We start from the raw sequence: 13,916 nt of genomic DNA, 5'->3' as shown, positions 1-13,916 counted from the left end.
GCAGTTGTGGTACCTGAGAGCTCTTAATATTGCTTTCAGTCAGGTGTCTCTATGTCAGGTGTACCCTATGGTGTCTCTAGAGACAATACTAGAAGTAAACCATTCTCAAAAAGCCCCCGACGTCAGTGAGTAATTTCTTCTATCTAAAAAGCAGTATTATTCATGAGAAAAGTTTTGTTAGTATTGCTAATGATCATCCTGCCTGCATATATTTACTATTGTACCATTATGTTCAACAAAGAATCTCCCAATATTTCTTTTTTCAATTTCTGTGCTTTTTGGCCACATTATAGATAGCATTCTTCACAGTTCTTCATCTCTATTTAACATTGCTAAAGTTTCTTTCCTGTATGAATAGCAATTTGACATTTGTTCCCATGTGAACTAGTCCATTTCTCATGGGAAATTCACCGTGCAGTGATGGAGCACTGGCACAGGCTGCACAGAGAGGTGGTGGAGACTCTTTCTCTGCAGATGTTCAAGACCTGCCTGGAAGCCTACCTGTGCAACCTGGGCTAGGGAGCTGCTTTGGCAGGGGAGTGGTTGCAGTAGATGATCTCTAGAGGTCCCTTCTAACCTCTTCAATTCTGTGATTCTGTGATCTCTTCACTTCTGCTGACTGCAACATGTTGGCATGCACGGTGTGCTGATCAGCGATGACATCTAAACTCCAGCTTAGATAGTTAATTTATCCTACATTTGCTGGACGTCTATGTAGATGTTGTGAAAAAGTCCTGTGGAGCAGAAGTTATTGTCCCATGCAAATTTCAAGATATGCTAAAAGACCAAAGTCATTAATTCCTGCTAAATGTCTTCTCTATTGAGAAAAGCCTTCCAGTTTTTAATAACATGTGTAAGTTAATAACTGTACTTGCAATTCAAATGCACTTGATTGGAGACATAATAGGCCTTTCTTCTTTTATTTGTTTTGCTTCCCTGGGGCTTGTTGTCTTTAAAGTACAAAATGACAGCCAAACGTAATTAGTTATGATAGGTGTACGAGTCAGGAGGCTTTCCTCCTTTACTTCGTGTTCTAAGAGCTGTTGGGTTTATTTCTACAGCAATAGATGTACAGTGCTTTAGAGATGTTAAGAACACTCTTGTTTTCCTCTTTTTTCTTCTAACTTCTTGTTCTCTGCTCTCCTTGGGAATAAGATAGCTTTATTTCTTTAAAGTATACTGCTGTGCAGCTGATTATTTTTTATAGACAGGGATACACCTGAACTTTTTAAGAAGTTGTAAATAGAAATTCGGCACACTGATCATGTTGGTTATGAAAACAGACATTTTTCTTTGTACATGCATAAGGCATTTAGTGAGCTGAACATACACTGAGATTAAAACAACGTAACTCTGTAGTCTGAAGATTTTTATCACTGTAACTCTGATAAAATCTTTCAGTACTTAAATTGGATAATATTTTAAGGCTAGTTTTCATCTTCTAAGACACCCACATTCCAGTCCTTTTTGTAAATTCATTATTTTTAATCACAATAAACTGCGCTTATACGCAGCAAGAGAAATAAGCAGAAGAGATTAATCTCAACTGGATGAAAAAGTTACTAAACCCTGTGTTTTGCCAGATAAGACCTTTGGAAGTAACTCCTCAGTAAATGTTCAATAAGTCATGTTGAAATACTGAACTGAAAATGGTTGTACTGCTCTGCAAGACCCCAGAAAAATTGTAGACCTGAGTACAACATGTATTGGTACAACATTCAGTTATGAATGACAAAACCTGCTGCTTCATCAGCTGAGTGGGAATAGGATGTAGAACAGTTGTGCTGTGTAAAAACTGCAAAATGAATTGGGCTCAAAAATCCTCAGCCAGCCTGGCAGATGAATTATAAAGACAACGTTTTAAAAAAAAAAAAAAAAAAAGGATGAGGCTTTTAGTAGTAATTTCAACCATTTACTGAAATGCTCTCAGTGTTCTCCTGGCATATTGTCAGTAAAAAAATAAATAAGAGGGGGGGGGGGGGAATGAAGGGGGGTGGAGGGACAGGAAAAGAAAAAGAAAGGTCAAGAAGTAAAATAACAACAGTTACCAAGAAACCATCTGCTCCAATCACCACAAAATTGTGCAAGCATTTTGCTTTACGTCTTAATGCCTAAGGGGAGGTTTTTGCCAATACTTCCAAGCTGGCTTACAGGCCAAATGTGCAATCAACAGATTGATAGCTGCAGCATTTGAAACAATGACTTGTCTAGTGGTGTATGTGCTGGATCGATGGGGAACAAGGAGAAGAGGTGCAAGCAGAGGATTTGAGAGATTATGGTAATAGTTAAACTGCCCAGAGGGTGTGACAAATAAAGCACAAATATTGAAAAGCACCATGGAATAACAGTACCTTTTCCGGGTGAGACTGCCTCAGTGAATATCTGAGCATCATCAGCAGAACTTGAAAGTTGCTGATTTTGCAGACATTTGTTCCTCAGCTTGATAAGTTAATATATATTGTTTAACATGATAATGTAGCAAGCTGTTGTTTTGTGGTTTGAAAGCCAGCTGCGTTTGATTGATGCCAGAAATGGAAGTATTTATAAAATGACACTGAATTAGAAGTAGTCAGTTTATGGGTCTGGGGAAATGAATCTTTTATGAAGAATAAAACTTTATGATGAAGAAGTAATACTGAGGAAGCATGCATCTTGATTTAAACACTTTTGGACCGGATATATGTTGTAGAGCCTTTTAAAATAAAAGTTAGTGCAGCTCCTTTTTAAGGAGTCAGATCTCTAAACTTAAGTCTTTCTGGTGGCTCATCCTAAAATGTATGGTCAAGTGCACTCTCTGTGAACACTCTAACAGAGACAGTCAAGTTCCTACCTGGAAATACAATTGTTGGCCTTCTACAGAATGTCCTTGGAATATGCCTTAACTCTGGATTTAAAGCTGCTGTGATTTTGTTGTTGTTGTTGAGGTGCCAACACATTCTAATTTTTGTGTATGTGAGTGCTGTTTGTTTTGTTTTAATGAAATAAAATATGTACCTCTGTGTTTTGAAATGAATGGACAACAATGAATGTCGGTTGGTTTGCGAGCATGCTTATGAGGGCGAGACAATGAGATGCTGCTGAGTACAAGCCACTCTCAGCATGGCAGTTGAAGCAGAGTACCAATTTTCTACTCAGTTTAAGGTTTCCTTTCTGTTTTTAGCATCGCTATTTGACTGTGGTTAGTGGAGTGATAAAGGTGTATAGGTGATGTTTAAAGAGTTGTAATTCTTCGTGTTGATCATGAACCAAAAGCAGATACAATCTTAGGCAGACTGTAATAATATATAATGACATCTAACAAGAAGTTTTATATGCATTTTTACATCTGTTATGTGAACTTGTGAGGATAGAATAACTTTTAAGCACATCTGCCACCTTGATGGTTAGTAAGATACTAATATCTCCAAACCTTAGAGGCAAAATAAAAACAAATGGAACTAATTATCTACTTCTTTCCTACTGGGGCTAATGCATCTATGCAAAATGATGCAAAAGACTTCTTTTTTTTCTTTTTGAGTTGCTGGATTATATTAAATCCCTCTGCAGCAAAGGAATTGTTACACAGAATAAGATGTCCAGTGAATAGAAAGCTTAAAGAACTGTAGCTGACAAATTGGAATTGTATTCAGCTACTCTATCGAGCCAGTTTTATGCTGGAGTAACTAGAGATTTTTGGATTTACATCAGATTTTAAAATCTGTATCTGCAGCCTTGTCTTCAGAGGTATTTCAGTATAATAGTCTAGAAGAATTGTGTAAGTAAGATTTCTACCTGAGTGTGCAATTTCAATCATATTCTAAAACTCTGCTGAATAACTCATGCAGTAGATTAATAATGATAGGAGTTTATATTTTATTTAAAATATATACAATGCACTTGAAGAGCATAGCATCCTGTTAAATTGTGCTTTTCGAGAGACAATACCAAGTATCATTGAATTTCACTTTTATTTGAGCACTCTTTAAGATTCCTTGAAGATTTGCTTTAATTCTTATTCACTTCAGTGAAGACTTGTGACTTGGGAGACCTTTGTGAAAAATGCTATCTAACATGAAAATAAATAATCATCTTCAAATGCAATAAACACATTTGAAAAAAATACATTTATGTGCCACAAGTTCCTCATTCTTGTAGAAAGAGATGAATACTCATCCATCAAAATAGAAAAGTTATTTTTTCTTCTTTTGAAGAAGTCTCAAACAAAGTAGCTGAAAATATCAGGGCTAGAATCATCTTGTAATATTGGAAAACGTGGCATGGCATCCAGTAGCAGGCTTCTTTTTGAGCTGTCTGACCTTTAATCACTGGTGAATAAAACCAACGTGCTGTCAGATCTGTTCTATTTCTCTAGGGGGTAGCTCTGTCTGACGTAGCAATGAAGCAAAACCTTTGAGAGCTTCTACTCAAGGTCACGAGAGCCAATACTTTGTACTCAAAGAAGCACACACCAAAAAAAAAGCTAAAAAGAAACATATCCAAACGTGGCAGTGTGTTTAACAGTTGCTATTTTAGTCTATAAATTATTTGGTTTTGCTTATAGCTTTACTGCAGTATTTCACTTCATTTGAGTTTAAGTGATCTGTGCTGGAAGACTTTCACAAAGAATAGAAGCTCATTGCTTAACATCATAGATGAATAACATTTCTGTTCTGCAGGCAGTGTAATGACTTAAGCCTTGTCTCTACTAGAAAGTCTTTTGTGCCAAAACCACAACACTGGATTAAAACTATGGGGATACTGTGGATAGGTCATATAGTTTGACATATTCGGTATGAAATGAAAATATTGTATTTGAAATTGCTTTCATCATGATATTATAAAGATAATTGTCTGCTGAAAGTCAGTGGGGAAAGAGTTAGCCAATACAGATGAACCGAATGCTTACAAAGAGTTGTAATTAACTTTGACATTGTGGTTCATGTGTTAAATGATACATTTTGAATGCTAAGCTGCTTAAATGGAAATTAGATAGTTGATGAGATTTGATTAAATTGTTTTGGTTGAGAATTTTAGGCAAAAGAGCAAATACTTCCTTACCTTCCCTATTAGTAACACCTTACACAAATATCTTTTGCACTAATTTGTTACTTAACTTTGATTTACAATTGAAACTAGTTTGCTGATTTTGTTGTGACTGTTGAGTTGATTAGGACTTTACTCTTTGTTCAGGTCAATATTACCAGAAATGCTCTAGTTTTGGTGTGACTATATGTTGCTTCTAGTTAGATTTAAAAAGGAACATGTATGTTTATACCTATAGACTGACTGAAAAATTGGAGTGGTCTAGGGGGTGCATATTGCAGCATTCATCCCCACTGTCTAATTACTTCCTTTCTTTGATTCCCACTACACAAAACAAATAAAAAATGGTCTGATAAAACTGTCACCTCTGGTGCTCCTGTCCAAGAGAGAGGAGAAGACTTGATCTTGTGCTGTGGGAGTATGTGCTCCATTGGTTAACAAGAATATTGACAGCTCTCAGTTGTCTCTGCATTAACCATGCTGTAGAAGAATGCTTTTTTTTCTCTTTAAATTCATTTATGACTGTGCAATCACTGGTATGCACCCTGTTGCTCTCTGTAGCAGGACTGTATGCTATAGGATTTTGTAGTAAAAGCAACTTCAGTACTCTAAAGATAGCCAAGCAATAAAGTGTTCAGAGAGATGCAGTAAGCCCAGGAGTATGTTTGAATTAGAATTCTGTAAGCTTTAGTCATGGTAAAATCTGTCATATTGGCAGAAGGCTTAAAATGTCCAACCAATTTTGAAACAGTGCAAAACTGCACAAACTGCAAATAGAGACCTTTCAGTTATTTCAGCATTGCTTCGGCATCTTCTCCAGGGAGATCCTGTAGACTTCATACTCTAAGAATTTAAAGCGTGGAGGATGCTCTAGTGATGATGTTATTTATGCGGGCACCAAGGAAGCACACAAATATGGGGTATTTAAGTTAGTCATTTGTTTGCTGCAAACCAGAAACAGTAGTTTTTGTTGTTAGCTCAGCAGCAAGTAAAAATAGGAAAAATGCAATCACAAACTATCGTATGAAACTATTTAGTGGCCATGATGAGGTAGCTGCTGTGTACTCGTCTGGTTTTTGTGTTTGAAAGCAGAATAATAAATGTGCTTACTGACTACTGCATTCTGTTGTCTGTCCACCTTTCCCTTAGGAACAACTGTGATGAGGATGACAGCTTTTGATGCTGATGACGCTAGCACAGACAATGCTCTTCTGCGGTACAACATCCTCAAGCAGACGCCTACCAAACCTTCCCCAAATATGTTCTATATTGACCCAGAAAAGGGAGATATTGTTACAGTGGTGTCACCTGTACTGCTGGATCGTGAGGTAAGTTTCCTATCACCAGATGATATCTGAATGTCCTTATAACCTTTTGTGAAATGACAAGGATTACTGTGAGGGTGGAGGTTTGGATGCTCAGCTGTGAGGATTCTTTCACAGTGTTCTTTTTATTTCTTATTTTGGTGAAAGAAATTAAATGTTGTGATCACTATTTATAAATTGAATGATTTGTCAGTGTTGGGTAAGACATTTAGTGTTAGCTGATGAGAACTAAGATCCCAAAAATAAATGAAGGTCAACCTTGAGTAACCAATTAACTGTTTGACAGCCAAAGAAATAAGTCTTAATTGTGTGCTTGGCTTGCTATGAGATTGTTACAGTCAGTGCTTTAAAGCCTTTTCTAGAAGTGTGTTTTTATTGAGGACTCGGTGGAATAATTAATGCAGTAGTCCATACTTAGTACATCATGAAAGTTTAAGAAAGGAATAGTAAAGGGACAGACAATCTGCATGTAGCTTTAAGATGAAACCGTAGTGCCAAAATCTATGTTGATTACTGTTCGTTAACATAGCAAGTGTGTGAAATGATGGCAAAGGAAGTATAGATATAATCATTTCAGGTTTAGAAGAGAATGAACTAGTAGTTATCAGAGTGCATAAGTTCTGGATGACAACACAATGATGACCTAAATAGTTACTGTGTAAATCAGTGGTTCCCTTAATTACATAGGCTTGCATACCCTAAGGATCCTTGAGGTGATTGGGAGTTTTGCTGTCTGCCCCGAGGAAACCAAAGTCCTGAACTCTTTACTCATCAACCTTGTTGCATTTTCAGTGTATGTACTGCTTTACTGAACTTTAAGTTCATTAGATACAGGATTATTGAATGTTGTCTATATTCAGCATGCTGTTACTTAACTAGATGAAAATGATAGTCATGTCTTATAGGAGTAATTTTTCTGCAAGTTTTTCCAGCATGAGATATTTCTTGGGTAAAATAGATGCATATTCTAGACACAAGTTGCAGTAAAACCAAGTTTTAAGACTGTAGATCTCACTTTTAATTTCAGAGGGGTTTCATTTCTTTCTTGTTTGCGTGGCTGGCCACAGACCCATGCCAAAATTAAGTAGTATGCTATCACCACCTCTTTGCCTCAAGTTTACCTTCTAACTTCATTTTTTCCATTCAAAAACTTCATTCTGTTTTTAAAGTCACTTTAGGTATTCTTATTCCTAATAGATAACTGTTCCCCAGATTAGGCCAATTTACTCAAAATTAGAAAATCAATGGAAGGGAATGAATGTGCCTGCTTTCTCCAGTGTCTTCCAAAGGTCACTGGTGATTCATGAAATAATAATGCTATCTCCATGTAAGAAACTCGGCCTCAATTGAACTGGTATTACAACTGGGTAGTAGATCCAGAAGTCAAGATCTGAATTCTTCACAATTTTTGATAATAGTCAATTCAGTACTTTTACTTCTGATGGTGATGTGGGAAACTGCAATCTTGTTGAAAGTGGGAAGTAATTTTTATTGTTGCCATAAATTCTGAATGATTTTTTTTTTTTTGAGCCAAAATATAGAGCTGTGTAAAACTTTAGCAGTGAAAACAAGTATTATCTGCTGTTAAAGTGCACTCCAATACTGACATGTCTACTGAAAGGCTTCATAAAAAGTTTTCTGTTTCTTTTCAAGATGTTGTGTTGTGTCCTGTCATCTTTAGTGGGTTCAACCTCTTCTTCCACTTCCTGCTTGTGTATGCCACATGTATGCAGTGGTTGCTGTGCATTCTTTCTCGTAACTATCCATGCGCAAAAAATATTCAACATCTATTTTCAATTGTAAAAAATAGTTTTGGGGACAAGTGACCTAATGTTCAGAACAGTATCGATTCTGAGTACCAACATAATCTTGATACTATAGATAATTTAGATATTCCATATGTATATAGCTCATGAAATTGAATTACTGTGAAAGCATTGTCTGCATTGGATACGGACACAGGAGTTGCATCTGGAGCATAATACATCTGTCCAGCTACTGCTTAGGGACAAAAGTATGTGCATTTTGGAAAAAGTGATTTTCATGATGCTGGGAATCTGGCTTTCCACTCTTCTGTAGAATATCAGCTGACATTACTGCCTTATGTTTCCTCTGGTGAAGCTTTGTAGTTCTTAAAGGCTATTTATCAGAACCTTCTGTTAAGTGCATCATAGATGGGAAAAAGAAATAGTGTTTTCTATATAAACCTTGTTTGTATAAGAACAGGGGACAAAAAATGTATATAGAGGCATTAAACGATAGATCAGCAAAGCTCCCATGAAACAGCTTTAGTGAACAGTGGGAAGGAACAGTTTTGCCTATTCTCTTCAGCTCCTAACCTTCTTTTGTCAGCATCTCAGAAATAATGTGTTACAGTATATAAGGATAGAAAACAGCAAGTTGCTCATTAAAGTTTTCTATTAACTCCTTGGAAAAGCAAATGAATGCGGACAACACAGCTGGTCCTTTTTGATGATTGTGATCATAGTCAGCAGTATTGTGAGGTGTAACTGGGTGTAGCTCATGAAGATGCACATGGATTTTTTATGGGGAGATTTCTGCTGGAGTTTTCCACTCCTTCAGAAACTGGGGCGGGGGGAGGGGAAGGCTCTGTTAATCTACTAAATCATGATTGCAAATTCAAACAGCAACTTCTCCTAGATTTTACTTGAACTTCAAAGCGGATCAGTTGCTTGTGATTTTTTTCATCTTTTGTTAGCTGTATTTATTGTGCTTGAATCATAAAACCCAGTACCGGTCAATAGTCATAATCATAGGTTTTTATGCTTTGGGGCAACTTTCAGAGCTGTTTAAGACAAGTCAACAGCGTTTAAATTGTTTTGGGTTTTTTTTTGTTCATTATGTATTAATATGATTTTTAACTATGGTTTCTTTCATGTTTGCATATCCAAGAAAGCAGGAAGCAGGGTTTGTTGTTTAATAGGAGATACTGAGATTTGGAGATGCCAGGTGTCTGGCAAGTTTTGAATGTAATGTACAGTTTATATTATTTTTTTTAACACTTCAACATTTTCAGAGCATTTGCCACGAAATAGCTTCAGAAATTTTTGTTTCAGTGCAAAGAATAAAAAGGCTTGTGCCCTGAAGTAAAACAATGTTTGGGCATCTAGAGAGCTTAGTTTTTATATCTGATTAAAAATATGTGGAGGGAACACAGCATGCATAAATAAACATCTATGTTGATAATAGGGATAAGAAGACAAAAATCAAACATTTCTGGTAATATTTTAGGATGAAAAATGAGTTCTAAGTAGATGATTTTTAAAACAAAAAGAAGGAAAAAAAATGAACTGGTTTCTGATGAACCTCAGTCTGGATCATCCTTCTAGCAACACAGTATTGATTTAAAATTAAGAAAATTTAATTAGATTCCTACAAACCTTCAAAATTTATTCTATGACTCACAGTTGTGAGGCTTCCTGAAAAACTGAGTGTATGGAGATAGGAGCACTTCAGGTGTGATAAGAGTTCTCTCCTTCAAACACTTCGCCTAAGATTTTCCATTCTAACACTGCAGAAGGAATATGTTAAGTGAAAAACATTGCCCTCCTTTTTAAGACTGTTTTCTTTCTACAATAGAAAGGAGTTCTCAGATCTTTGCTTTGTCAGATCTCCAACCTCTGTTTTATTTTCATTGTTTGAAAGTATGTAAGATGTGACACGGTATCAACATTTTGTGAATTGAGAAGATGGATCTTAGGACCTTACAGCCAGTTTTGATAAATAAGGATTTTCCAGCAACTTTAATATTTGGAGATAGTTCTTGATTGTTCAGAAAGTTTGAATGGATGTTTAATTTAGCACAGATATTTCACAACATTGGATCTATTTCCATAGTGTCTGTATCACCTATAAAAATACTAAATGAGAAGCTATTTCTCTCTATTATTAAAAAAAAGAGTGTGTATAGATATCTGGCATTATACCCACCAAGCTACAGAGTGCTTTTGATTCCTATTGGCATCCGCTTAGGGAAGCTAAGACTGCTTCATGTCTCCAAAGGAAGGCTCAGCACCCCTCAGGATTTGTATGGTCTGAATTTTCTAGCTTATTTTCATTAATAGATTTTTCAGATTCAAAATTGTTTCCAAAAACGTGTGACTTTCAAGGTTTGCAACTGTGTTAGTTTATCGAAGAACATCCATTTTCATTTTCAGAAGGTGTGTAAGGACACATTTTTGAAGATTGATGTGCACCTTTTTTCTTGTGGGAATTCAGCATCCTTGAACGTGACAGAGATAAAGATTGAAGAGTGCTGGGGAGCAAATTATACCTCCAAATATCTGTTGGAGAATGCATTTGATCTATTAGATGAGAAGAAGGATGCCCTTTATGAAAGTGGGTGGTCTAAGTGACCCTAAATAGGACACAACAGAGTAAAAAATTAAAAATGAAAGCAATCTTGAGGAAGTATCCTGAGTTTTAGGGTTGGACAGTTTATTTCCAACTGACACTTCTCTGCAGTTGAAATAAATAAATATTATACACAGGAGGGGAAAACACTTGTATTCTTTTAGCGTCAGCTCTTAAATTTCCTGTATGAAACAGTAATCAGTTTTTCTGCTCACCCACAATGCTGTTTTGCCAGTGTTACAGGTGCCTGCTCAGTAGGAAAATAGCTGTATGATTTGTATGAATTTTGCATGACTCTAATACTACAAGAAAGCTGCCATCACAGTTAAGGGAAATATTTACTCTTCTGTCTGAGATGTAATATGCTTTTGCTTTTGATAGGAACTGCTGCACTTAATTCTGTTCAAATTTAAAAAAGATTTTTTTTTTTAATATCTGCAGCATGCTGGGCTATATTCGGACGTGTTTTTAAACAACTTTTCTCAGGAAAACCAATTCAAGTATTATCTGATCCTTACAAATTTTGGGTTGGATTCAGTTACATAAAAATGCATATTCTTCAGTGAGATTAGCAATCGACACATCTGTGCAAAGCCATGCCACCATTTCAGAAGCTTCTCCTATATGTTTTGCTTTTGAATCAATCTTGGTATATCAAGATATCATTATTCACATCGTATCTACCCTTTCCTCTCTTTATTGCTTGAAAGCATGGAGCTGTGATAACCTCATGCCATAAACAACAAGGAACCTGGAGTGACTCCAGTACTTCCTGCTGATGCTTATGTAGGTTACCTGCAATCATGCATTAGTTGACTGAGACTTTCAATTAACTGAATGGCTCTAAGCTTTAAACAACAATTGCAACGTGAAAGTGTGTAGCAACTAGTAAATACCCATTCCTGTTTGTACACTGATGAGTTAATGCGTACTGGCAAGCACGTTTTCATATCAACAGTAGTCCACTGATGCATATTCACCAGCGTGCTATGCATGAAGGAATAAATGCTTGCATGAATGTTCTTTTACAGTATTCCCCCAGTTCTGCTGTGATCAGTGAATCATGGGGTTCTTGTTGATGGAGTGCAAGCTCTCTGAAGGGAAAGCAGCAGATAACAGAAACTTGTCCACTTCTGCCGATGGACACTGCCCACTTCATCCATATTTTCCGTTTTGGAGATGTGTGTTAAGCAGTCAATATACTTATTACTTACTCGATCTAAATGCAAATGCTGAACCAACAGTACACTCTCATTTTTAATGAAAAGATATTAATCTTTTCAGCAAATGCATTTCACATTTGATCTTCGTATTAACCTCTAAAATATTCATTTTTATTGTGATTTGTTGGAAAATGTATACCTTGGAGCATATCCTGAGTTGGAATAATTGTATCTTTTTGTCATGCCTTCTCTGACAGAATTCCCATTTGCACTCTTTTACCTTGTTTTAGCTTTTCCCATAGCTGGACTTTGGTTTCTACAGTAGTACTACATATTTTCATGACAGATATGGCAATATCTCATTTCCTTGCCTTTCAGAATATAAGATAAACAAAGTATTAAAGTATTCATCCTTTACTCTTGATTAATGCTTTTCTTATGCTATATTTTCTGATGCCTGTGAATATGGAAAGCAGTGGTTCTCTGGGTAGCTCTTCAGAGATTATTCTGTAATCTACTCTATTTTAAATATTAGAAAATTAAAAAGGGTAGAATAATGCTCCCAGTAATAATTGTAGCTCATGAATGAATGGGCAGAGGTGGAAAGTGCTTTATGGTGAGAGACAAGCTCATCTGAAGTTAAACTTATGATGAATTTTCTAGCATTTAATCTTAAGTGCCTGCAGTAGGGTAGAAACTTCTTCTGTGTCAGGGTAATTTCAGTTACCATTCTGATGATAAAATTTCATTTATCATTCAGCTTTGAAAGAGGTTGTGCAAAAGAGATGAATAAAAATAAAGATTATATGTCATAATATCAGTAGTATCATTCAGGTTGAGAATAATAAACGTTTTCTACTGCCAGAACTTCCAAAAAAGATCTTCATTAAAAATTATGATTTGCATAAATCTGTAGTGACAGAATTTCTGTACATCAGTTGTGGTATTGAAATACGTAAGGTAGGCTTAAAAGGATAACAAACCACAAGCACCACTTTCCCTTATTATGTGTATAGAAACATTTCAGAAGCTCGAAACCTTAAGTATAAATGAACTCATGCAATCATATGGTTGACTGCTGTGGAATTAGAAAAGATCAACTTACCACAGGAAGCTGGTCATTTCTTCATATGTGTTATTCTTTTTTGATGTGGTTATGAAAGTTCTCCGCATGATTTTTTTTCACTTGCTGGAAAATCACTGAATTGTCAGTGATCAAAATGCTGTCTTCTACGCATATAATTCAATTTTGCTGATTACTTTTTCCATTTTGCTTTTGACATCTTCAATGTGTTCTGTCTGGTGGAATGAAATTTTATTTTTCCATGGCAAACTAAATTTCCTTGAGTGGAAATCCATAAAGCATCCTTCTCCCTGCAGAACAAGTATAAGCGCATGACTTCAGAACCAAATATAAATCACTCCTAAGACAAGATATTGCTCACTCAAAAGTGATTTGTAAGCACTAAGTTAGTGCCATATTATAACCCCATTTTTAAATAGATACCTCCATCTAAAATATTAATTCTGACATGTAAGACATGTATTTTGTGGAACCATGGAGCAGTATTTCATGAATGTTGAGTTTTCCTTTAAGACATGTAATACGTGATGAACTTAGGCTATTTTTTCCATCAGTATGTACTTTATAATTTTTAGAATAGTAGACCACAACCTGCCCTGGACGTGATGTTGTTTACAATGTACTATGGAAAACACTTGCCCCCTTAATTTCTCTTTATAGCATTCCTACTCAGATGTTGCCTTGCATTAAGTTTAGAAGTATGCTTAGACAGAGCAGGCAACATGCACACTGCAGGTATAGTAGGATGTATGGCAGTGGGTAGCTGGGTAGAAGAATTACAATCTCTGAAATAGGGCAAAATTCTACTGATAGTCTTGAATATTTTTCAGTTTTGAGGAGCAGCAATGGAAAGAGGCCCTGGAATCTGGCCTTTGTTTCTGCAGTGAAGAGGGGGAAAGTAAATTTTATTCCAAATGTATTTCAATTTAATAAACATCTGTCATGTAT

The 13,916-nt window shown here is 36.0% G+C and overlaps 1 protein-coding gene across 2 annotated transcripts in view; it reads left to right on the top strand.

Annotated features, from left to right (window-relative positions):
* The window catches only part of CDH13 (cadherin 13), a 427,603-nt gene that overhangs the window by 293,876 nt on the left and 119,811 nt on the right, over positions 1–13,916 (top strand). For both annotated transcript variants that reach the window (XM_065733108.1, XM_065733107.1), the window contains exon 7: positions 6,172–6,350. In XM_065733108.1, the coding sequence (XP_065589180.1) occupies positions 6,172–6,350 (179 nt within the window). The remainder of the gene's footprint in view (positions 1–6,171; positions 6,351–13,916) is intronic.

This window comes from Cyrtonyx montezumae, unplaced genomic scaffold (genome assembly GCF_038088225.1).
Source record: "Cyrtonyx montezumae isolate F1298 unplaced genomic scaffold, pur_monq_1.0 scaffold_17, whole genome shotgun sequence".
NCBI lineage: Eukaryota > Metazoa > Chordata > Aves > Galliformes > Odontophoridae > Cyrtonyx > Cyrtonyx montezumae.
Note: the sequence above shows the minus strand (reverse complement) of the source record. Positions and strands in the feature narration are given on the sequence as shown.